This window comes from Macaca thibetana, chromosome 7 (assembly GCF_024542745.1).
Source record: "Macaca thibetana thibetana isolate TM-01 chromosome 7, ASM2454274v1, whole genome shotgun sequence".
NCBI classification, from domain to species: Eukaryota; Metazoa; Chordata; class Mammalia; order Primates; family Cercopithecidae; genus Macaca; species Macaca thibetana.
Window position 1 is genome coordinate 40,572,610 of NC_065584.1, and position 26,664 is coordinate 40,599,273.

Genomic DNA, 26,664 nt, shown 5'->3' on the forward strand with positions numbered 1-26,664 from the left:
ACTAACAATATACTCTGTGAATAATTGAGAGGCTGAGTCCAGACCTACAAAAGCATGAGAGAGAAATATAAGCAATATCGCTTAAACAGAGTTTCCTATTAACTAAATAGTTATTTATGAGTGTGTTAATTCTTATTTTACTTTATTTTGTGATAGGGTCTCACTCTGTCACCTAGGCTAAAGTGCAGTGGTGCCATCGTAGCTCACTGCAGCCTTGAATTCCTGGGCTCAAGTAATCCTCCCACCTCAGCCTCCCCAGTAGCTAGGACTATAGGCATGTGCTACCAAGCATAGCTATTTTTAATTTTTTAGTAGAGGCAGGGTCCCACTATGTTGCCCAGGCTGGTTTTGAACTCTTAGCCTCAATTGATCCCCCTGCTTCAGCCTCCCTAAATGCTGGAATTACAGGTATAAGCCACCATGCCTGGTCCCTGAGAGTGCTGCTGTTTAGCTTTCTCAAACTCCGTGAACTTACTTGATGCACAAAGCATGTTAAGTAAATCATAAAAAAGAATAGTTCATTGAGTCACCCAGTTTAATAAAAATTTATTTCTGATGCTATATATAGTGTTATTTGGTCCTAAGGATATTAAAATCATTACTGTGTAGATCAAATTGAAAAGAATGTTTGTTTTCTGTCAATCAATAGTTTTTGGAAATGACTAGTGCATATATACTGGGAAGTAAGCACATCTGGAATGTTGATTTAGCTATCCATTCGCAAAATAAAAGAGTCTATTCTTTTGCTTTAACCAAAAGGACTATAAGGTCATAAAAAGACCTTTGAAAATTTTCATTTCCAAGACTTCAAGAAATTAAAAATGATGAGTTTATTTTCAGAACAAAGAGATTAAAAAAAAATCCCGTTAATCTTGTCTTTAATAGTAACGTCAAAGGAATTATTAATACTTTTAAAAATCTCAATAGTTTCTGATTCTTTTAAAAGGTTTTGAGTTTCCAGCAGATTCACATTTTAGTATTCTCTATTTGACCTTAGAGCTTCTGACTGAAGTTTTGCACAACCTAAGCAAAACAGGCAATGGGAAGTTTTTTAATAGTTCTCAGAAAGAGATGAACTAAATTCTCTTTTCTAAATCAGGAATGAAATGATGTTTTGACCCATTCTAAATATCATGCCACTTGAGATGCTATCTTTAGGGAGAGAGAAAAAAAAAACAACCCTGATTATCAAATCCCTCTTGGTGATTAAAGATCAAATGGAACTTTTCGTAAGAAGTACTAGCCATGATGTCCTGATTCATTGATACTTCCCACACAGAAGTGGCCCATCATTTCAGCAGCAGGCTGGGCACAATTCATTGTCTAAACAGAAAAAGTACTGAGTTTGCATAGTTTAATATCTATAGCTAGCAGCTAAAATTCTTTGCTTATGTGTACTGACTTTGTGGAAACGCCATTGGTTATAATATTTCATTCTAATAGAAGAGAACATTTCATAATACATAATTTTTACTAGTTCTTCCTTGTTCTCATATTCTGAACTTGAAACTATCCTTAGGCCAATTTATTGTTTCCCTGTTGTAAGAATGTGGACCCACTGGTATGATCTATAATCTACAACATTCTATTTACAACACAGAACAGATGTCAGAAATACCTTTATCTTACAGGCCCGCTCCCCACTCCCTCCATTTTTACTTTTAATACCTCATTCCCTGTTGACATGACTGCAACCACTGGAAACTTATTAACTTCAACCTCTGTGACACCTACAGTTGCCAGAAGACCAATCTCTGAGGGGCCCATGTGGGTTCCTTTGGCCAAAACACATTCCCCTCTTTTAATGTCATGGCCGATGGGTCTGAAAGTCAAAGCAGAACCATAAGCAGTGTGATTAAGAACAACGTTTTCTCAACTCAGAGGGAAACTTTCGTGTCAAAAAAAAGGACATTCAAGAGGATAAAAAAGTTAAGAAATAAAGTAGTAGGAAAATAATGAAATGAAGGGATTCTAAAAATCCTATGCTTTTTTAATTTTAAAAGTTAAATCACACAACAGAAAACAGAAATAGGATTTAAATATATTACTGCTAAAGAAAAATATGTTACTTCATATTTGAAAATTTTTTTTTCCTGAGTACCTGTGAAGAAAATTACTTTACAAATTGTTTTGTGTTACATTATAGTAAAAATACCAATTGTAAACTTTCTTTGATAAGGCAAGAATTCGTATGAAAATATCTAGTGGCATTAATACGAGGTCCACAGCTGGCTAGCTTTGTGGCAAGGAGATTAATGCTAATGAGGTTACAGTTATAGAGATAATTTCCATTTGGACCACTTAGGTTGGTCCTGATCTGTGGCTACCGAGGTACATTCACCTTGGTGTGCTGCCATTGGGATGGGAGAAGTGTAGCTTCGTTACAAAGGGATGTTCAGCAAATTAGTATTAATGGAATCAGGGTAAACATATTCCATTGTAAGAAAAATAATTTAAAGTATATGCACTATTTATTATAGCAAATAGCTTCATCTTTGCATATAAGGAGGAGCAGATTATTCCATTATTATTGGTAGTCACTAGAGCATATGCTATCAGTTAACTGTGTAAATACCCAATTCTGGTATTATCTGAGTTAATACCAAATTCCAGATTATTTAGGAATGGGATTGGGTAATTCTGGATTATCTAGGAGTAGAATTAACTGTAGAATATGTAGGCTCATGATTTTACCTCTTTCTCATCTTGCTTTTGACTAACTTGCCTTTACTATCTTCATTAAAAAGTAGGCAGGGCAGATATGTGATACAGAATTCATAACATTCATTTTGCTTTTTGTTAAAGCCCTGAAAATTAATGGCTAATTGACATGGCTGCAGATTTATAGTAGCCAGGGTTTCCTGAGTAAATGATCATATAGAAACAAAAGTAGGTTATATATTCTATGTGTTTTGAAGTTACCTGATATCTTGGCCTGGCCGAGCTTGCACCAAAATTCGCACTTCAAGTTCTTCAGTGCCCTATAATAAGAGCAGGTCATGTAATTTCAAACAGAATTTCTGAGCAGTAGAATTTAGCTACTCTGATACTTTTACCATCAGATAGGCCCAGGATATATACAAATATAGAGAAAAAGACAATTATTTGCTACACCCTTTGAAAACACTGAATTTCTAACACAGGTTCCTGAAAAATTAGAAGGTTTGGTGGCAATAAATAAAAAAATTAAAATGTACCAATTCAAATATTAAATCTTGTTTATAATACATTATAAATTTATATACACACACACACACACACACACATATATATATATATATATAGCTACCCTAATAAAGTGAATGTGCATGGAGGTAATAGCTTTCTTCTTTTCCCATGAATCATGGGATCAATACCATGCCAAGGTTACCAAATACTTACAGAAATTTCAGTAAAGGACTTATAGTTTGCCTGGTAGTAGATTTCTGTACATTAATTGCAATAATCAATTTTACATTTATGGGCTGTGAATAATATTGTGACATTGGAACTGTGTCTTATCATCTGGCAGAGTCTGTGGATGCATGTGTTCTGGAATTCAGTGCTCTGCTGGCTTCCCTGATGCCAATAAATCTGCTTAGGCAGTTTTAACAGCAGGCAATGTGGCCTGTTTGCCAAGAGTTGAATTTTATAAACCTTACATATGGAAAGGTGATTAGAAAGAAAATCTCCAGATCAAGGAAAGTGTCTGTCTCTTGGCATGGCCAATTTTACTATGTACTCAGCTTGGGAGAATATATGTTTATTTTCAACCTCAGCTTTACAATATACTTTACTTTCTTCACAAAACAAGAAACATAGCTGATTATTAAAACCTCAGTTGAATCTATTCTACTTTTATTACTGGATTATACTCTGGTTTCAATAACCTGCCACTATTTTCAGTGAGATAAAGGCTTGCTTAGATTCCAGCATCTTTTACTTGAGGTAATGGAGGGAGAACTGACATACACTTAATATTTGCAGGCTGTCATTTGGTGGCACAACTTTTTCCGGACTTACAGAAAACCAGAGGTGAAAGGGTCATTTGGTTCAAGTGCTTGGCTTAGTGTAATATTCAATAACTTGCCCAAGTGCTCTTTGTTAAATGCTTCTCTAGTGAATTCTGATTTCATGAACTCCTTGACATTTTATCAGAAGCTAGTCTCAGTGGCAAAATTTTCAGCTGGAAGGTATGTCAACCATTAATATCTCTGCTCTGGAAGGTATCTCAACCATTAATATCTCTGTTTTTCTTTCTTGAGGTACTTTCTTTCCTTGTTTGCATGTGAAACTGCTTGGGTCAAATATGGTTCAAATTCTGCTATAACAGAAATGATCACAGAAACCCCTCCTGTAACAATAGATTTTCAAGCTTAAGGAAATTTCTTATTTACTGGAGACTCATATATGACAATATAAGATACCACCATAAGCAAAAACAAAACAAAACAACCCAAAAAACTGGGTTAATCTCACAAACATTGCAGAAAATGGTTGTGACATAATACTGCCATAGGAACAACAGCGCAGTAAGAGTTGGTGATGACGTACATCATCTGATTCCCTGATAAGTTCAGTATCTTCCACTTGTACTACTGCATCAGCACCGCAGGGTATTGGAGCACCTGTTGTAACCCGCATGACTTGTCCTGGCATTACTGTCTGAGTTGGCTGGAAATAAACATGAAAAAGACAGTTGATGTACTTTGCTGCTGCAAAGGAAAAGTCTGCAGAGGATGTTAATTTTTTTAATATTAAAAAAATAAAAGAAAGTCTTACAGTCTTATTCATTTTGGGCCATGTAATAAAAGTTACCCACAAACAGGTGCACTCACACTGAAGAGGCTTTAGGTTCATTTAAGCTGATTTTATATGTACTTTAAGGTAATAACTGTTAGGTGTCTTTCTTGGTGCTCTGCTTTACTTTTGAAGAACTGCCATTTACATTTGCCACTTTTGCCTCTCAAATAATGTACATTTTCCTAATATATGCAAAGTGATTTGAGAGTCTGTAAGTGAAAAAATTGCTAGGACATACATTATGAATAACAATTACAAAAAAATCACCTTCGTAAATTACTGAAGTTCTGATGTTTGAGAAATGCAGTACTTTATTAACTAAACTTTTTGGTTAAATAAAGGCAAGCCAGAAATATTTTAAGTACTGCCTTTGAAAATATTCTAAAACATGAAAATATTCTAAAACATATTCTCACTTATCAATTAATAATAGAAGTTGAGCAAATATAACCAAATCTTTAAAAACGATTCCAGTGTCTGTAATGACCTAGGTTAAACATTACTTTTGAAAATGAAAAACAAGATTTTCATTGTCTATGCTCTCATATTGATGGTATAAGAGATAGAACCTTCCCTGCTAACTTCTTACAACACGGGGAAAAGCATTTTTCTGTAAGATTCATCTCATAGATTTGATCGGATAGACAAGTGATCTGAAAGTCACTTGTCAGGGGCAACGATTTAGACTGAAGTTTGGAAAAGGAATGCTTCAAATTCCCCCTAAGAAAAAATCCTGAGACAATATTAATCCCCCCCTGCCAAAAGATTACTTTCTAAAGATGTCTGCCTCATAAGTATAGTCATGTGCTGCATAAGGATAGTTTGCTCAATGTTGGACTGCATATATGATGGTGGTCCCATAAGATTACCGTATTTTTTACTGTACTTTTTGTTTTGGTAAACAAATACTTACCATTATAATTGCATACAGTATTCAGTACAGTAATATGCTGTGCAGGTATGTAGCCTAGGAGCAATAGGTTATACCACGTAGACTAGGTGTGTAGTGGGCTAAACCATCCAGGTTTGTGTAAGTACACTCTATGATAGTTGGACAACAAGAAAATTGCCCAACAACATATTTCTCAGAATATATCTTCGTTAAGTGACTCATGACTCTATTTAAAATCTTAAGTCCCTACACTGTGAATATATTTACCACTACAAAACTATAAGCTTAAAAACCGTCAAGATGGTATATTTAATGTTATATGTGTGTGTATGTTTTGTCATTGTTATTTTAACAACCAAAATAAGATAAAGTAAAATAAACCACACATATACACACACACCCCTTAGGGAATGGTTAAGAAAAAAAAATACCCTACTACTGAAAGTATAATCAAAGTAAAATAGGAAATTTATTAGAAAAGTCTTAAAAATCTTCTCTCCATAATATTATTACTGCAAGCAATACTACCAATAACTAATATTTATTGAACCCACAATCTATGCTAGGTACAATGTTAAGTACATTATATATTCTAGAATATAAGCCTTACAAAGACAAAGATTTGTTTCATTTTCTGTTTGCCTCTCCAGATCACATCATCATTCTCTACTCTGTGCTGTAGTCCAGAAGCTGACCTCTATGGACTATTTTAAACAGGTTCCCATCACTTTGGCGTCTGGTGAGACTCAGCCAAAGGGAGGGGTCAGTAAGATATTAGAGGGTAGAAGGGAGACAGAGAAGTAGAGTTTTCATTCCCCTTGCTCTTTTCCTCCTGGGCTGCAGTTTGGTGATAGTTTGGGCATCTCTACTACTGAGGGCAACAGCTGCTGTTGGGCAGTCCTCTCCCATAGCTATGAATCTTCCCAGGTTCAGGTACCGTCATCTTTCTTTGCTCCTTCAGACTAAGAGGTGGTAAGGAAATCTCATGGTTGCTAGCTCCTGGGTGCTGCAGATTCCTTTGTTGGTTTCCCTTAACTCCATCCAGACATTGGAGATAGTTTCTAATCTTTAATCATCCTTTTTCCAGACATATTGCTCTGTTACGGCAAGGCTTAGAAAGTGTGTGGCACATACTTTGCCAAGCTGAGCACCTATGCATCCCAGGCTGAGCTGATGTAGTCGCTCATATTCTAGGGAAACAGTGCTGATTGAGCCAAGATACTCTGACCTACAGGTCAAATAACTCTAGTACCCTGCTTCTCTGGAGCTAGACAATAGCCCCTTAGAGTCTGAGCTGCTGAGATACCTCTCTCTCTGGGGAGTTGAGTCATTTCTGTGTTGATCCTTGTCCCCCTGGTGATCGAACCACAGCTGTGCTCTGCCATTCTAAGGTGTCTGCTGCTGCTGCACCTGGCCTCAGAGTCTGAGGCAAGGATCTGTGTAGCCCCGCCATCCAGGGGTCTAGAGTCACTACTACACAGTACCTTATCCACTGTGACCAGAGCTGCTGCTGAGCCCTACTGGCTCTGGTTCCTGAGCTGCGGCCATACCCTGCTCCCCTGGCCAAAACCTTTCTCTTTGGAGTTTGGTCAGTACTACACCCTACCCATTAGGTATAAAATCACAGGTACAACCAGGGCACCTGGGTCCGAGCTGCTAGGGGGTGCCTCAGAGTCATAAATCTTGGTTCTTTGGGTAACCTACACCCAACTCTGCCACAGAGAATGAACCTGAACCCCAAGAACCAGGTGCTACAATGGATTCACAAGACCCTGAGCTTTGGATCCTGGCTCCACAGTCACTCCAAGCACCATTTTTGAGCCTAGTGCCACTGTAGCTGCTTGGAGGGCATGTCAGACCTAACGCCAAGAGGGATCCCTTCAGCTGATTCTCCCTATTGTGTGGAAAACAAGAAGAGGAGGACTCCAAAAACCCTTCACACCAAGGATATTAACAGTCTATGACACTACTACCACTGACACAAACTTCTATGGATTAGGCCACTGAAGTACTCACAGTTATTGCTGACATTGAATGCAACTGAAAAAGCTGCATGGAGACTACACCATTGCACCTGTCCAGAAAGTCACCATGCCCTTTGCAACCAACACACTAAAGGCCAACTACAGGCTTCTCTACAAAACCACCCTAGAAAGTCTGAAAGAAGCAATAGTTCCACCAGGCACACAGATCAACATGGGGACACAAGAAACACAAAAAAGCAAGGAAATATGACACCACTAAAGGAATACATCTCTAGTAACAGACTCCAATGAAAAGGAAATCAGTGAACTCTTGGAGAAGAAACTGTAAAATAATGATCTTAAGGAAACTCAATTAGATACAAAAAAAAACCTAGTTATAATTCAACAAAATCAGCAAAACAATTCATAAGAACGAGAAATTCAACGAAGATATAGAAATCATAAAAAAGAACCAAACAGAAATCCTGCAGCTGAATAATTCAAATAATGAAATAAAAAATTACAATAGAGTGCTTCAATAGCAGCTTTAATAAAGCAGAAGAAAGAATCTTTGAACTTGAAGACAGGTCATTTGAAATACCCAGCGAGAGAGAGAGAGAGAGAGAGAAAGAGAAGAATGAAAAAGAGTAAAGAAAGCTTGTAAGACTTATGGAATGCCATACAAGAACAAATATTCATATTATTGGAGTTTCAGAAAAAAAGAAAGGAAAAGGTATAAGAAACTTATTTAATAAAATAGTCGCTGAAAACTTCCCAAGTCTGGGGAAAGGTATGGATATCCAGGTCCAGGAAGTCCAAAGGTCTCCAAATCAAGTCATATATAATGAAATCCACATTAGACTAACAGTAGATTTCTCTGCAGAAAACTTACAGGCCAGGAAGAAAGGAGATAATATCTTCAAAGTACTGAAATAAAAAAATTTCTAACTCTGAATACTATATGCAGCAAAGTTATCCTTTGGAAATGAGGGAGAAATAAAGTCTTTCCCAGACAAGCAAAAATGGAGAGAATTCATTACTACTACACTGGTCTTACAATAAATTCTCAAGGGAGTCATATATCTGGAAGCAAAAAGACAATAATCACTATCATAAAAACACACACAAGCATAAAACTCACTGGTACAGCAGATTAACAAAGGAGAAAGAGAAAAGAATAAAAGAGCATCAATATAGAAAACAACCCAACTGCAATGATAAACAATAAGAGAAAGAAGAAGCGAGGGGTAAGCAAACCCAGAAAACAATAAAATGACAGGAGTCCTCATCTATCAGTAAGAACCTTAAATGTAAACAGATTAAATTCCCTAGTGGAAAGATACAGACAAGCTGAATGGATTAAAAAAAAAAAAACTATTTGCTGCCTACATGAGACTCACTTCACCTATACAGATACATATAGACTGAAAGTGAAGAAATCAATCAAGATATTTGATGCAAATGGAAACCAAAATCAGGTAAGAGTAGTTACATTTATACCAGATAAAACAGACTTTAAGTCAGAAACTGTAAAAAGAAATACAAGAGAAGTCATTCTATAATTATAAAGGGATCAATTTACCATAAGGATACAACAATCGTAAACATATATGCATTGAACATGGGATCACCCACTATAAAGCAGGTATTATTTATCTAAAAGGAGAGACAGATTCCAATACAATAATATTTGGGGAGTTTGACACCCTACTTGCAGCATTGGACAAGTCATACAGATAGAAAATCAACATAGAAACGCTGGATTTAAACTGCATTTTAGACCAAATAGACATAACAGATATTTACAGTACACTTCATCCAAGAGCTGTATAATACACATTTTTTTTTTCATTAGCACATGGAACATTCTCCAGATAGACCATATTAGGCTACAAAACAAGTCTCAATAAATTTAAAAGAACTAAAATTATATCAAATTTTTTTCCAACCACAATGGACTAAAAGTATAAATCAATACAAGAGGAACATTCAAAATTGTACAAACATGTAGAAATTACACAACATGCTCCTGAGCAACCAATGGATCAATAAATATATTAAGAGATACACAGATTTCCCCAAACAAACAAAAATAGAAACACAGCAGACAAAAACCTATGGGATACAGCAAAAACAGCATTAAGAGGAAAGTTTATAGCAATAAACACCTATATCAACATGGTAGAAAGATTTCAATGAAACAACATAGTGATATATCTCAAGGAATTAGAAAAGCAAGAACAAACCAGATCCAAAATCAGAAGAAGGAATGAAATAATAAAGATCAGAGAAATAAATGAAATTGAGACTAAAAAACCATAAAAGATGAATGAAATTAAAGTTGACTTTATGAAAATATAAACAAAATTGACAAAGCATTAGCTAGACTACTAAAAAAAGACCCAAATAAACAAAATCAGAAATGAAAAAGGAGGCATTACAACTGATACTACAGAAATACAAAGGGTCATTAGAGACTACTAGGAAGAACTACATGCCAAAAAATTAGAAAACCTAGTAGAAATGGGTAAATTCCTCAATACATACAATCTACCAAGCTTGAGCCAAGAAGAAATAGAAAACCTGAACAGATCAATCATGAGTAATGAGATTGAATCTGTAATAAAGTCTCCCATTGAAGAAAAGCCCAAGATCTGATGACTTCACTGCTTAATCCTACCAAACATTTAAAGAAGAACTCATACTAATTCTTCTCAAATTCTTCTGGAAAACTGAAGAGGAAGAAATTCTTCCAAACTCAATCTATGAGGTCAGCATTATTCTGATACTCAAACCAGAAAAGGACACAACACAAAAAAGGAAAACTATAGGCCAATATCCTTGATGCAAAAATGCTTAATGAAACACTTGCAACTGAATCCAGCAGCACATTAAAAAGATCATTCACCATGATCAAGTGGGATTTACCCTGGGGATGCAGGGGTGGCTCAACATATGCCAGTCAATAAACGTGATACATCACACCAACAGAATGAAGGACAAAAACTATATGATCATCTCAACAGACTTAGGAAAACATTTGATAAAATTCAACAATCTTTCATGATTAAAACTCTCAACATCTTAGGTATAGAAAGAATGAGTGTACACAGTGAAGGCCCTAGATGACAAACCCACAGCCAACATCATACTGAATGGGGAAGATTTGAAAGCTTTTCCTCTGAGATCTAGACCAAGACAAGGATGCCCACTTTCAACACTTTTATTCAACACAGTACTGGAAGTCCCAGCCAGAACATTTAGGCAAGAGAAAGAAATAAAGGGTATCCAAAGGGGAAAAGAGGAAGTCAGACTGTACCTGTTTGCAGATAACATGATCTTATATATAGAAAATCCTAAAAGCTCCACCAAAAAGTCTTAAAACTGATAAATATAGTACAGCTGCAGGATACAAAATCAACATACAAAAATGAGTAGCATTTCTATACACCAAGAACAAACTAGCAGAGAAAGAAAATGAGAGAGCAATCCCATGTATAATAACTATAAAAAAATCTAGGAATAGATTTAGCCAAGGAGGTAAAAAATCTCTATAAGGAAAACTATAAAATACTGATGAAAAAGATTGAAGACGCCACAAAAAAAGAGAGAAAGAAACAGCATCCCAGGTCATTGGGTTGGAAGAATTAATATTGTGAAAATGACCATACTACCAAAAAAGCAATCTACAGATTCATTGCAATTCCTATATAAATACCAAGTGACATTCTTCACAGAAATAAAAAATCCTACAATTTGTATGAAACCACAAGAGACCCCAAATAGCCAAAGCTATCCTGAATAAAAAGAAGAAAACTGGAGGCTTCACACTGTCAGAAATCAAAATATACTACAAAGCTATAGTAACTGAAATACATGGTTTAGACAGCAAAACAGACACGCTGACCAATGGATCAGAAGAGAGAACCCAGTGAGGTTGGAGCCCCCCCACAGAGTCCATACTGGGGTGAAGGTTGCAGTGAGCTGAGATCATGCTGGGCAACAAAGCAAGACTCTGTCTCAAGAAAAAACCCAGAAACCAAAAAGCAAGAACAACCTCTCTCCCCCCCAAAAAAAACCCAAACAAACAAACAAACAAAATAAGACAAGTCATTTATAAAAAAGAATCAAACCTAGCTGTTCTTTTTGTCAGAAAAATGGTCATGGTAATGAAATCCAGCTTGATGCAGCATGGACAAGAATATATATCACTATAGTGCCAACTTAGCTTCAGAGAGCTGTATGTGAATCTCCTCAATTTTTGGATGCTAAAATGAGGAAGCTAGGGTTAACACCATTGGTACCATCCTTCTCCTATATATCTCAACTCATTTCTACTGTTAATCCATGCTAAGCCAAAGAAGAAAGGCATGGAACAGTGTTTGCCAAACTGCTGCCTTCATTTCAAAAATTATTATTTATTTATTTCTTGTCACTTTTATTTATTTTTATTTTTATTTTTTTGAGAGGGAGTTTCGCTCTTGTTGCCCAGGCTGGAGTGCAGTGGCGAGATTTCGGCTCACCGCAACCTCTGCCTCCCAGGTTCAAGCGATTCTCCTGCCTCAGCCTCCAGAGTAGCCGGGATTACAGCTATGTGTCACCATGCCTGGCTCATTTTGTATTTTCAGTAGAGACAGGCTTTCTCCATGTTGGTCAGGCTGGTCTTAAACTCGCAAACTCAGGTAATCTGCCCGCCCTGGCCTCCCAAAGTGCTGGGATTACAGGCGTGAGCCACCGCGCCCGCTGACACTTTTATTTTTATATATTGCATGGTAGTAGCAGTTGAGTATTCCATCTCAGGAAGAGGAAACTTTAAAAGGGAGCAGAAGGGAAAGGAAAAAAGTTCTTTGGTTTTCTTCTAGTTCCATTCAATAAGGTAGGAGCTCTGTCGATCAACCTTTGTAACTCACCGGATTGACAGATGCTATTTCCTCTTAAACAAAACAATGGCCCCAGCAAACTTCAAGTTTGAAGCTGTCACACTCTTCTCTTGTATACCTGTAAGCTGCCACTCTAAGAATCAATTGAGTTTGTTCCCAAACTTGTTTGTGCCAGTGTGTGGCAATAGTTTTAACTGAAATATGTTGTTTAAATAAATATGGCCGGGTGCGGTGGCTCACGCCTGTAATCCCAGCACTTTGGGAGGCCGAGGTGGGTGGATCACAAGGTCAGGAAATCAAGACCATCCTGGCTAACATGGTGAAACCCCAACTCTACTAAAAACACAAAAACAAAAAATTAGCCCTGCGTGGTGGTGGGCACCTGTAGTCCCAGCTACTTGGGAGGCTGAGGTGGGAGAATGGCGTGAACCCAGGAGGCGGAGCTTGTAGTGAGCCAAGATTGTGCCACTGCACTCCAGCCTGGGCGACAGAGCAAGGCTATGCCTTAAAAAGGAAGGAAGGAAGGAAGGAAGGAAGGAAGGAGGGAAGGAGGGAAGGAGGGAAGGAGGGAAGGAGGGAAGGAAGGAAAGAAATATTACATAAACCAATGATACATGAGTGTGAAAGAGTTATTTTTTTTCTATAAAAATTAAGTAAAACCTTTTGGAAACCTCCATTAAAAATGCTGCTAAAAAGAAATGCTGTAAAATTAGGTGTGAGTGAGGAAACTAAAAGAATGTAAAATATAATAAAACCCTAAAAGGATTCTGCTCTTCTATGTATTGCAAGTATTGCTCAGTTTTTTCCACTTTAAATAAATCAAAATGGAAATCAGAGACATTGCCTTTTGTGTGGTTTACGTAAGAAAGACCTGATAGCAATTAAAACAGCATACTTATTTAAAATGAAGACCTTGGCTCTTCAAGTTATTGACTAATAAATATTTGTTTAACTTAAATTTATATTTATTTTAAATGTATAAAATAATTTCCCACTTTAACTGATTTTTCAATTAAGTGGCCACTTACCGGGCTCAAAGCATCAAATGGACTTGTATTTCCATTATGGCCCATTATTGCTTCATTTCTTAATATAAATATATGTATACCTGGTCCCTGGCTAGATCCCAAGTGAGAAAAATTAAATAATTAGCTAAAGAGTTTAAATAATCTACTTCTTCTAAGTTTCCCTATTTGTAACACAAGTTGGGGAGAAGTCTGAGAAGACTACCTAGAAATTGTTCTATTCAGAACTTTTTTTTTTTTTTTTTCCAGGAAAAAAAGAATCACCCAGTCACAGGTCTGGAAATGCTTGTAATGCATGTCTGTGAGACATACTAATAATACTATGCCATATATTAATAGATGTAGATTTTTCAATTAAGAAATAATTCTTTTGGCTCTCCTGGGAACTATACTTTCATCCCTTTGATAACTTTCTGACTGATCTCTCTAATTTCCACTACACTGATAGGAGAAATTTAGAATTAGATACCCAAAGTCCATGAAGCTGAAATCTTCAGTGCCTTTCAGGCCTACCAATCTCACCTGTTCACCAGCTTGGGATTCCCCAATGATGAAACGATCTCCTGGGCCATCAGCAGCTGTGAGATGGAACAGAGCCAAGAACAAACATCAGTATGGACCTATAGCATGGAACAAGAACCTAAAATTGGAATTCTAAAATTTGACTCAAATTATTTGATAAGACTTAGAGAAGTGGAATATTTTTCTGATCTCCTAGACTTGACAATGACTTTGTTACTACTGGTTTAATGTTTGGTATCTGCAACTCACATGCACTGATAGAAGTGGTCCTAATTGTACCACTGGTGACTAATTGTGCCATGGTGTCACTGGAGATGGTCTTCCTGTCACCTTGTAATTTCCACACTTGTGCTCTTCTAATGTTATTCTAGCTGATCTTCCTAATACTACCTTATCCATGTGTACGTATGTGTCATGTGTGTGTGTACACTCATGGATATATGTATATATACACACACACATATATATATGTGTGTATATATATGTGTGTGTATATATATTTGTATATATATCCATATGTCTCCATTTTTCAATAACAATTTAACTACTTCGTACTGTTTTCTTATTTATCTCCCAGTCTGGGCTTCCTGATGTGAAACAGGAAGAACATTCCTTTCTTCATTTGACGGCTGAAGGAAATGAATTATAGAATGAAAGAATTCAGGTAGAAAGAAAAGGTAAAGTACTCTGAACAACTTCTGGTTAATGGTAGAGCTAGGACTAAAATCCAGTCTCATAACTGTAGCACAGTATTTTTAAATAATGTATCAAAATTCTATTTATGAGTTAGAATACATAGGCAGTACTGTATCACATTTTCCATTGGCTATTTATTTTTAAATTGAAAAAAAAATTCCAGAATTGGGATGAAAAAAGTTTATTAAAAAATATATACAGTATAACAATGGCTAGATGAAGAAACATTCTTGGCGATTTAAAGAGTTTTCTTGACATATGATGTGGCTTTCAGACCAATATGACGAGGCAAAAATGTCTATCTAGTATGTTTTAAAATCATGACCATTACCTTCACGTTACCTGCAAACAGCAGAGTTTTGGGGGCATATCTACAAAAAATATATACATTATATATGAATATTTAACATTTATAATCATAGTGATAAATAATGATATTTTCTCTTTTTAAAAGGACATTAGATTAATTACTCATTTATGTAGCTATAAAGTGATATTTTTTTCTAAAGTCTTATATAAAACACTGTTTATAATGAAGTCATCCCTTTTTTGCATAAATGGTTTTGGTTAGCATGATGTGAAGTAGGACAAAAATTAACACTGGGTCCCTTCTGTCACAAGATGTTGTATTTTATGCTTTATAGATATTATCCAAGTTAATAAACTCTTGTTTTTCTGTTTTTTTTTTGAATCCTGTTATATTGTTCAATTTTTACTTGTAAAAAATATTATAGAAGAGTTTTATGGTAATGTTATTTTATTAAGCCATTTTCATGGGTTATTTTTTAAAAAGTTTAAGAAGTTTTTACAACAGGCCGGGTGTGGTGGCTCACACCTATAATCCCAGCACTTTGGGAGGCTGGGGCAGGCAGATCACCTGAGGTCAGGAGTTTGAGACTAGCCTGACCAACGTGGAGAAACCCTGTCTCTACTAAAAATATAAAATTAGCTGGGTGTGGTGGCACATGCCTGTAATACTAGCTACTCGGGAAGCTGAGGCAGGAGAATCGCTTGAACCTGTGAGGCGGAGGTTATGGTGAGCTGAGATCGTGCCATTGCACTCCAGCCTGGGCAACAAGAGTGAAACTCCGTCTCAAAAAAAAAAAAAAATAGTTTTTACAACAGACATAGAAGTCATTGCTTCAACAATTATCAACATTTTACCAATCTTGTTTCATCTATTCCCCCAATTATTTTTGCCATCTTTCAGAGCAAATGATAATTTTCTTACTGTAGAAAATTAAAACATCAATTATCTTTCAAAGTTCCACACTAACTGCATCTCAAACGTGAATAAACTTACTTAAAATTGTTTCTCTACTAGATAAATAATTATCAGCTTGCTACCTCCTATGGCAACCTAGATATTTTCTCTCTCTTTTTTTGTTTTGAGACGGAGTTTTGTTCTTGCTGCCCAGGCTGGAGTGCAATGGCGCGATCTCGGCTCACTGCAACCTCTGCCTCCCGCGTTCAAGCCAATCTCCTGTCTCAGCCTCCCGAGTAGCTGGGATTACAGGCATACGCCACCATACCCGGCTAATTTTTGTATTTTATTTTATTTTGTTTTTTTAGTAGAGATGGGGTTTCATCATATTGGTCAGGCTGGTGTCAAACTCCTGACCTCAGGTGATCCACCTGCCTCGGCCTCCCAAAATGCTGGGGTTACAGGCATAAGCCACCATGCCTGACCCGTTTTCTCTTTTTTTACTTCCTGCACAAGGGGGAAATTAGCATTGTTTTAGAGTAAAGAAACCTGAATCTGAATCCTGCTTCTGTTTATTGTTAGCTTGAGGGACTCTCAGCAAAATTACTAAACTTCTCTAACCTTCAGTTTTCTTGTTGGTAAAAATGGGGATAATCACACTTTTAAAAACAATACCTTTGAAGCTCTTTATTCCTTTTATTCATTCAGTAAATGTCTGTTGAGTGTCTTTTATGCCCCAAGTGTTAAATTAGGGGCTGGAGAGAGAGTAGGGGGTAAACCTAGACACTGCTTCTATTTTAGTGCAGTGCCAAGCTGTTACAAGGTTTTTCAAACTCTGGATGACAAATGGAGGTAGGCTGTAAAATCAACTTGTGAAGAACTTTTTAATTAAAAGGATAGAAATATATTTCAACACACATGGTAAGGATGACTCTTGTTTCATAAAACTTATTTTTGTTTATATATGTGTATGTATGTATATTTATATGTACCATATATGTTATATATGTGTGTGTATATCATTGGCTTGTGATGTATAATATATTTAATGTATTTCTTCCCATGGGTGTGGTTAAAATAAAACTCTTAAAGTCACTGATGCATCAGGAGAGGCAGATATTAATCAAATAATCACATTAATGAATACATACATACAAATTAAGAAAAACACTCCAAAGCAAAGAAACATGATTTTATGACAGTATACAATTACAGTACCTGAGCTACACTGGAGGGTCACGAAAAGCATGATAAAAGAATTTCTGATTTGAATATGAAGAATGAGTACGAGCTAAGTAGGGGTGTGTGTGTGTGTGTTTATGTAGGTGGGGGGAGAGAAAGGGAGGGAGATAGGGAGGGAAGGGAGGAGAGGGAGAGAGAGGAAAAGATAGACATGAAGTGGAAGTGCTCCATCATTGTGTGCAAAGAGAACATATGTGCAGAGGCCTTGGTTCATGTCTTCCTTATACCTTATACTCTAGCTATTATCAACTGCTAGTACTATCCCTGAGAGTACCAAGATAATTCATATTTTGGCTCCATGACATATGCTACTTCCACTACTTAAAGTATCCTTTTCTTATTCTTGCCTTCTGATTAAAGATTTTCTAGCTGTTAAGGCTCAGCTCAAGTGTCATCTTCTCTATGAAGTCATATCTGACTCCTCTCCCCTCAAGAGTTGTCAGCATCCTCTTTTGTTTCCCCAGTGTAGCCTGAAATCAATTATAGCTTCTAAATGTACTTATAGTATTTGCAAATCCCTGGCACTTGCTGTACAATGGGTGTTAAATAAATGTTCAATATGTTAAGTATTCAAAATGGTGGGTAGATGAATGAATGTGTTCCAAAAATGTTCTTAGAAGATTCATGCACAAATGAACAAATAAGTAATATTTTCTAACACAAAGTTCTATATTTGTTATATATACTTTTTGCTGATCCATATATATTGTTTCCTTCAAAATTTGAGTCAGCATCTTAAGAATGTTTAGAAAGATTGCTTTGGCTGGGCAAATCACTTCAGCTCAGGAGTTTGAGACCAACCTGGGCAACATGGCAAAACCCCATCTCTACAAAAAATACAAAAATTAGCCAGGTGTGGTGGTGTGTGCCTGTAGTCCTAGCTACTTCGGAGGCTGAGGCACAAAGATGGCTTGAGAACTGGGTGGTAGGTGGGGAGTGGAGGTTTTAGTGAGCTGAAATTGTACCACTGCACTCCAGCCAGAGCAACATAGTGAGAGCCTGTCTCAAAAAAAAAAAAAAAAAAAAAAAAAAAGAGACTGCTTTGATTAATTCTGTATAACTTAGATTATGTCATTATTCTGTCTAGCATAGTGCCTAGCTCATTGTTGATAATAAATATTTGTTAAAAGAATAAAGAAATGAAGTTGGCATTCTCATAAAGTTTTAGGTGGGAAGTGTTTCTCTTTTCTCTTGTAAATGCTCATATCAATGTTCTGCATAATCCTCTAAATAAACTGAATAATGAGTAGCTGGAGGTCATCTGGGAGGTCATCTGGGGCAAACCTAGTATGGAGTTTCAGGGAAGTCCACATGTGAAAGCGCTCTGAAGTGATTCTAAGGAGCAAGGTCTTTGTTACTGGGGAAAGTATACCAATTGTGGAGAGAATATGTGCTCACTTGCACTATGTTCTCCACCTTACCCTGAACCTTTCCAGTTGGTAAATGTTTACTCTATATTGCTAGCTAAGGAAGAATCAGTCAACCAACTACACAGAAGTTTCTTGGTACCAAGAGAGGAGTCATTTTTATTATTTCTCTTATTTCTCAACATTTAGTGTACATGAAAATCATCTGGATATCTTGTGAATATACAGAGTCTAATTTAGTAGGGCTGGGACAGGGCCTGAGATTCTAAATTCTAACAAGCTGATGCTGAGGCTGCTGGTCCATGGATTACCCTTTTTGAGGAGCAGAGCACTATAAGATCTAACTGAATATAGACAAATTCAGACTAAGAGAACATTTAAGGAATAAAAAATTAGTGAACTACAGGAGTCCAAATTTTACATTAACACTAAGGTTTATCTTATAAAGACAGAAAAATAATTATCAATCTATCTAACTTCCTGATACAGTCATGAGTCACTTAACAATGGGGATATATTCTAAGAAATGCATTGTTAGGCAATTTTGTTGTGTGAACATCATCACAGAGTGTACTAACACAAACCTAGATGATATAGTCTATTATACAACTAGGCTACATGGTATAGCCTATTGCTCTTGGGCTACAAACTTGTACAGCATATTACAATACTGAATACTATAGGCAACTGTAACACAGTGCTAAGTATCTGTGTATCTAAACATATCTAACTATAGGAAACGTAATGTGTTGCACTATGTGGTCTTACAATGGCTATAATGTCACTAGGCAATAGGAATTTTTCAGCTCCATTGTAAGAGTCTGTTTTTGACCCAAATGTTAATGTGGTGCATGACTATATTTATTTAAAAATATCTATGAACGAAACAGGTTAAAAAAAGTTCCAGTTTTTCAAGATGAATTCTACAAGTTTAGGTAGGAGAGGGTAGAAGTGGAGGTATGATAGCACATGAACCTAGAGCTTGGAAAGAAAAGAAAAAAAGAAAGTAAGCCACAGTACGTCATTAGAAAAGATGAATGGATTTGAAGGACTTCTACAGACTTAGAATTGTTTCCCTTATAATTCTGACATATCTGCTAATGAGTTTTCTTTTCTGCTTTGCACCTGTAGAATTTAATTTGAAAGAAGTGATAAAAGCAATATAAACCCTAATGGCATATGCGTTATGTAAACAATGTTTAATGCAAGACCCTGAAGCTGTTCCCTCTTATTCCTTCTTTTTCTAATGTCCAGAAAACACTTTTAGTTCTGTTTACCCATTTGTTTGAAGATTTCTGGTTATATTATTTGATATGAAATTGATACCACTAGATAACTACTCATTGTGTACATAGAAAACAATAATCTTCGAATCATCTGCCATGGAATTATCCTTCATTTTCCTTTTCCAGCCATAGTGACCTTTCAAGTCTCTTGAAATACTGTATAGCTATTCATTTATTTTCAATACTAAAGAGTCTCATCATTTACACTTTAAGGCTGAACAAATTAGAGCACATAGAGATGGCATAACTTTCAGAGGTCCTAGAAAATAGTTGATAGAGGAATAAGGCAGAAGGAATAGTAATTTGTTTACTCTGCTTATAGAACTACACCGTCTGAGACTGCAAGAAGGGCACAGGGTAATAGTATTTATATGGATACTAAAGTTAAGATTATAGGACGGGTTGGCAGGGAAAGGTAACGAGAGAAGGTGACAAACCTGGAATAAGAGGATTCATACTTACTGCAATTACACTCAAGTATTACATTAGGTAAATTGTTTGGAATTTTAAACTGGCTACCTTTTCTTATGGAAAGCAGGGAGGTGGGCACAGGATACATGAGTAAGAAGGCATTGTGTATTCTTTACCATTATCTTCCAGGGAAAATGCCTATTAATTGTTAGTATTTGGAAAGGAGGCGTTATTTTCCTAAGTATTTTCTTTTTGGAATTAACTAAACTAAATTATTCCAAATTATCTAGATAGATAATAGATAATAGATAGTAATACTCAAATGAGTATTACTCCCATATCATAAGGCCCTCTTTTTCACTGAAAGTATCCTATAGGAGAGGGCAAAAATAGGCTGTCAAATGAATTGCAGAACCAGTGGTAGCCAAAGAGGATTCAAATGGATATGACAAAAGCCCTGAAATATGATTACTGTTGAAAGAAAAAGAACTAGCTCTAAGTCACAACGGCTGTGGATTGTCCTATATTGAATTTTGGTGTATTCTAACCCACTGTATGTGGGGTAAACGCACAAAATGTTAATAATGGCTTACCGGGGGTAAGTTAATGGGTAGTTTTAAAATGTTCTTTTGATTATTTTTGCATTTTCCACAAGTAATTTCAATCAGAATGTAAACAAGAAAAAAAAAAAAAACTTTAAAAATTCTCTCTACCCAAATGGCAAAGCTTTCTCTTAATATACTTTTTCAGAACTGTATGTTATCCATGGCTCTGAAAATAATTCCTGGTTTGTTCAAAATATTCCTTTTTTCCAAATGATCCTAAAATAAGTTCTAAAGGGATAAACCTTTCAAATTGAACTTTTTCAAGAAAGCTGAACTTGGAGTTCTGAGATATTTTTGCCCTTATTAATATCCACAAAGAAAGTGTGAGACAATAAGCACCCACATCTATATAGGAGGATGTGAATGCATCAAGAGGACGATTAGCTTCATCAGTGTGAAGGGAGAAACAAAATCCAAAAATGTGAAAATAAAAATATTGTATTGATTCAAATTGTAAATATGCCACTTTCATTTTTATTTTATCTACTTTTATCTTTCAAATTCATTCTCATATGAATGCAGTTTTAGGTTTACAGGTCTTCCTCCTATTTTATATTATCATCACTTGATTCCTGCCTTCTTTACATTGTATTTTTTCTTAATGTTTTATTTTGAGCTGTTTCTACTTATTTCCTTAGTCATTTTATTACTGTCTTGATTTTTGAACTCACATACCTTAAAGCAAGTGATCCTCCAACTGGTTTGGAGTTTTATCCCACATGTTTCTGAAGGATACTGGCTAATGCTTAGTGATCCAGAGCAAGTTAGCAACATCTTTACACCTAGAGGGTTAGCAATGCCCACGAGTGCCACTGGTTATTACTGGAAGGCCTAAGGTAAAGGCAGAGGAGAAGAAAATAGGGAGAATCAAGGGAGCAGGGAGAAAGGAACCAGAGTAAAGGAAGACAGGGGTAGAGAGAAGGAGGTACTCAAAGGAGGGTCGTAGAGAGCCACAATTGGCCTCAAGGATATTCTTTACCAAAACACTGCCTGGGGTGGTATTTATAATAGAAAAGAGGCTAATTAATACATTTACCTTTAAAGAAATGAAAATCATCTTAATTACTAAATATAGTAAAAATAACTTTTAGGATTCATAGAGTTTATCTTCCTAAATTACAGACAAAAGTGAGGAGGTATAAACTGGAAAATTCAGCATAGTTGTAAGACCATGCCACTTGTCTACAGAAGACTTTTGCTTCTTTAATTATGATGTTCATATTGTACACACAGACACACTAACCATTCCTACTTTGAGATTTAACCATCTACAGAATGGTTATCACTTATGTCTCTCTTATATGTTACATATCTTGGAGAACTAGTAACTCTTTGCAAGAAAGAAACAATGTGAATCAGCTTCATGGTAGATAATCTCTCTGACTCTTTATAATGTGAGATGCCATTTTAGATTTTTTTCTGGTGAAATAACTAAAAAACCCCTCCCAAACAAAAGCATAAATAGGATACTAAATGGTAATTTTACATAAAATTTTTTTGATGAGTTGTACAGTGTCTGAAAAGCTCATAGGGGCTAATTGCTCCCTTTGGCAACAAGAAAAGCTAACAGCAACCGTTTTTTTTTTTTTTTTTTTTTTTTTAATTGAGGTGCTGCTAGCTCATGTAGAAATCACAGAACAATATTCTGTTTGGGAATAATTCTGCCTCAAATAATTTATTTTCTCACTCTCTCCCACTTTATAAAAAACAGACTTCTTTGTCTCTGGTGTTTCATCTGCTCTAGCTGTTTGCTTTACTCTGGAAGCAAGAATTCTTTGTCATTTTATAGTAATCCTGTATGGCTATAAATTGTAACATCAAAACAGAATTTACTTTTTAGATGGGCAGTAAGAAACTATTTCAAGACAACAATGACGTTGGGAAAAAAAAGAAGCTAGAAGAGCCAGTGAAGCTATCACAAGATAAAATAATTTTCTGTCTGGACAATATTTATTCTGATCAACACTGTAGAAGGAAGCAATTTGAAAGAAAAAAACACAGGAGCCATTGGGAATTTGGTATTTATGTTTTGGCTTTGCCAATTTCAGAAGTATTCTGATATAGTGAGATCAAGCTGAATGAAGTGAATCGAAGATAATCTTCCTGAGAAAGAATACACTAGTGGAAATGAAAAAACATAAGCTCAATCTCTCTACCATTTTATTTACACAGAAAATGAGAGTAGCAATTCAAATGTTAGCCCCTTTTCAGAGATAGTTTAAGAAAATGTGTTTAAAATAATAATAGTGATGATAATGGTTACTACCATTAAACATTTTAAAATACAATTATCAAGTGTTCTTTTTTTTTTTTTTTTTAATGTGTGTCAGGTAGTTTACTAAGGCTTTCTACAACCTCATCTAATCCTTACAACAACCTGCTGGGGTAAGTATTGTTGTAATTATCATAATTTTAGAGATGAGAAAACTGAAGCTAAAAAAATTTAAGTGATTTGCTCAAAGTTACACAGATGGAACTGGTACTAAAACCCAGATCACTCGAGCTTTGCTCAATGCTTGTAGCCTTAACCATTTGCTATGTTATCTCCAACATCAAAAGATAACTACTAAGAGATGATGGAACACAGAGATTAATGAAGTATTTAATTACAAGAAAAAGGAAATTACAGGTTGATAATCTTTTATATGAAATGCTTGGAACCAGAAGTATTTTGGATTTTGATGTTTTTCAGATTTTGGAATATCTGCATATACATAATGAGATATCTTGCGGATGGGACTGAAGTCTAAACACAAAATTAATTTATGTTTCATATATATCCTATACACATAGCCACAAGGTTGGTAATTTTAAACAATGTTTCAAATACTTTTTCTAAACAAAGTTTTGAGTGTGTTTTTACTGTGACCCTTCACATGAGGTCAGGTATAAAATTTTCTACTCGTGGGGCCATGTCAACACGCAAAAAATTTCAGATTTTGGAGTACTTCAAATTCTGGATTTTGAATTAGGGATGCCCAACCTGTATTTTCATGGCTAAATGTAGCTAAAAAAACCAAAACCAAAGCCAAGTAAGACACTCCATAACTCCATATCTCATGTACCCCATTAAAAAGGGATTGGCATGCTTAACAGCTCTGATAAACTGAAAAATTTTTTAACATGTTTCTTCAATGATATCAAGCTTGTATTAATAACCAATAACATAATAACAATGTATCATACTTGGAAAATCACTAAGAGAGCAGATTTTAAGTCTCACCACAAAAATGATAAGTATGTGAGGTAATGCATGTGTTAATTAGCTCAGCTAAGCCATTCTACAATGTATACTACATATTTTAAAATATCATGTCGTACATGGAAAAACAAAAACAAAACCAAAAAAATCAACAACAGTTTCTAAGCAATTCAGAATTTACATTTGGGGTTCTTAGATTGGAATTTAGGCAGAAAAATGCTATTTAGTATTTGCTTTTAAGCTTTATGCAATCTCAGGCAACTTTGCGTTAGCTGTTGGGGCTCCAGAATTTTGAAATATGGCATCTTCTACAGAATTAGAGGTTTCCCTCATGTCTGCTTTTTATGAAGCCCTTTACTGATGTTTGAGTTGAAAGCGGAACAGACCACCTCAACTTTACCCTTGTGTTGGGAGTCTGCTCTTTTTTCTTAGACCATATAGATGTTTTCAACTAGAAAACATTTGGAAAACTTCCACACCAAGAATGTATGCTGTCTGGCACGTGTAGGAACAGAAAGAATAAATTGAAGTACAGTGTTTTAATTTTCTTCCTATATATTTATTTGTAAGCAAGAATTTTAGTAACATAAAAGATGAACACTTGATGTGACAGATTCCACATTTACGCTGATGTGATTTTTATGCGTTGCATGCCTGTATCTAAACATCTCATGTACCCCATAAATATATATACCTACCATGTATCCACAAATATTAAAAATAAAAAATTAAAAAAAGAGAATTTTCATATAACTTTTCTTTATCTGAAAAGTTTTAATCAAGACTGTGCTAGAAAATATACAGGTGCAGATTAACATGGTTATCTGTGAATTTTGACAATCATGGGGAAACAAACCTAACAGCTACTGGGTGCTTGGGCTAAGCCAACAATCTGAAAAAAAAAAAAATACAGTGTAAGTCTGACCATGTTTAAGAGAACCAAAATATTCACCTCGGACAGCATAGCCATCTTTTACTGATGCTGGGAAGGGCGGTAAATTGTCTTTTGCATATACATCTTGAGCAAGGACTCGCCCCATTCCATCTGAAGGAAGAGAAAAGAAGGAAAATGTAAATATCGAGAGCAACGGGTAAGCAGGCAGTCATAAACAAGATGGGCATGAGTGCTTGTCTGTCACAGCTTGTAAATGGGTTCAGTCAGACCTCCTGATTTCTGTCCCAAGAAATAGGGGGAAGAAAGAAGAGATGCATTCTGGTGCCTGAAATAACAGATTATATTCAGTCAATTCATGGCAATGTTTGTAGAGATTATCTGAATATGAGGTGCTATACAGTAATCAAAGATGTGTTCAGTTGATGTGTCAGTAATCCTTTAACAACCCAAATATGATTTTCTTTAAAAGGAAAGCCAACTTTACACATTTTCATACCCATTGACCTAGTAGTTTCACTTCTAGAACTCTATCCTAGGAAAAATGGATAAATGTTTCTGTATATGTTTATTTCAGAGTTGCTTACAATAGAAAAAATGTAAAGAAACCAAACTATCAACAATATAGGTATTTCAATAAGAAATGATATATTCTTAAGATAAAATATTATGGAAGCTAAAGTAATATTTATGAAGAATATTCATTGACATAGGAAAATTCCTATGATATATATTTTTACCACATGCAAAGTCAAATCTGCAGCATATAGTCTTAACTGTATTAAGATATAAGTGTACATATCAATAGAAAAAGAAGGAAAAACCATACATGAAAATATAAAGCATTTACTACTTCAGAATGTTAGATTTATGGTTTTTATTCCCTTTGCTCTACTTTTCCAAAAATTTCCACATTTTCTACAATGAACGCATCATTTTTTAATCCTAAAGTTGTTTTTTTCTTAAGAAGACAAAGTTTTTTTAAAAAAGGAATGTCCCAGTCATCCATTTGAGTTTTAGCCTTTGATTTTGGCTTCATTAATTGAAATAATTTAGTGCCTATAAGAAGAGCACCAGTAACTTTTGTATGAAGTAAGTATTCAGACTACTCTGGATGAAAATCACTTTTGGCTCAGAAATTCGAACTAGTGCCAACAAGAATAAGTTTCAGGAGTCACAACCAATTCCTTAAATCCTCTAGTCAGAAACTGTCTTTATTGTTAATTTAAAAAAAGGAAAGCAAAAATAAATGAGGTTAAAAAAAGAGGAAGGGGAAGGATTAAAAGAAACCAAGACAAGTAATACAGGACTTGATTTACATGAAGTATTTGTATAATTTATAAAATTTCATTGATCCAGAGCTGGATAAGTGAGTCTGTATTTTTTATCTTTGACTTTAGCCACCTAGGGTCCCTGATTTCCAGATCCTAGGACCTAGAAGTAAGTGTAGAGAGATTTTTAAATTTATATTCTGACCATCTGATTTTCAAATTTCTATTCTGAATATCACTATATTCTATAGTGATATTGACTCTTCCCTTTTGGCACTTGAATTGGAAGGGAGAACTCAGCAGATTCTAGCTTCAGATACTCCTAGGATGTTGAAGCTATTCTGGAGCTATACTGGAGGTCTGGGCCATACTATGTAAGACAAGGGAAGTGGTGGGACCATAGGGTCTAGTTTGTATTCACAT

At 35.5% G+C, this 26,664-nt stretch overlaps 1 protein-coding gene across 20 annotated transcripts in view; it reads right to left on the reverse strand.

Moving 5' to 3' along the window:
* GPHN (gephyrin) overlaps nt 1–26,664 on the reverse strand; it is a 736,147-nt gene that overhangs the window by 66,375 nt on the left and 643,108 nt on the right. For all 20 annotated transcript variants that reach the window (XM_050797033.1, XM_050797030.1, XM_050797026.1 and 17 more), the window contains 5 exons: nt 25,031–25,123; nt 14,066–14,121; nt 4,534–4,653; nt 2,923–2,981; nt 1,669–1,822 (listed from right to left, as the gene is read on the reverse strand). In XM_050797033.1, coding sequence (XP_050652990.1) covers nt 1,669–1,822; nt 2,923–2,981; nt 4,534–4,653; nt 14,066–14,121; nt 25,031–25,123 — 482 coding nt within the window. The remainder of the gene's footprint in view (nt 1–1,668; nt 1,823–2,922; nt 2,982–4,533; nt 4,654–14,065; nt 14,122–25,030; nt 25,124–26,664) is intronic.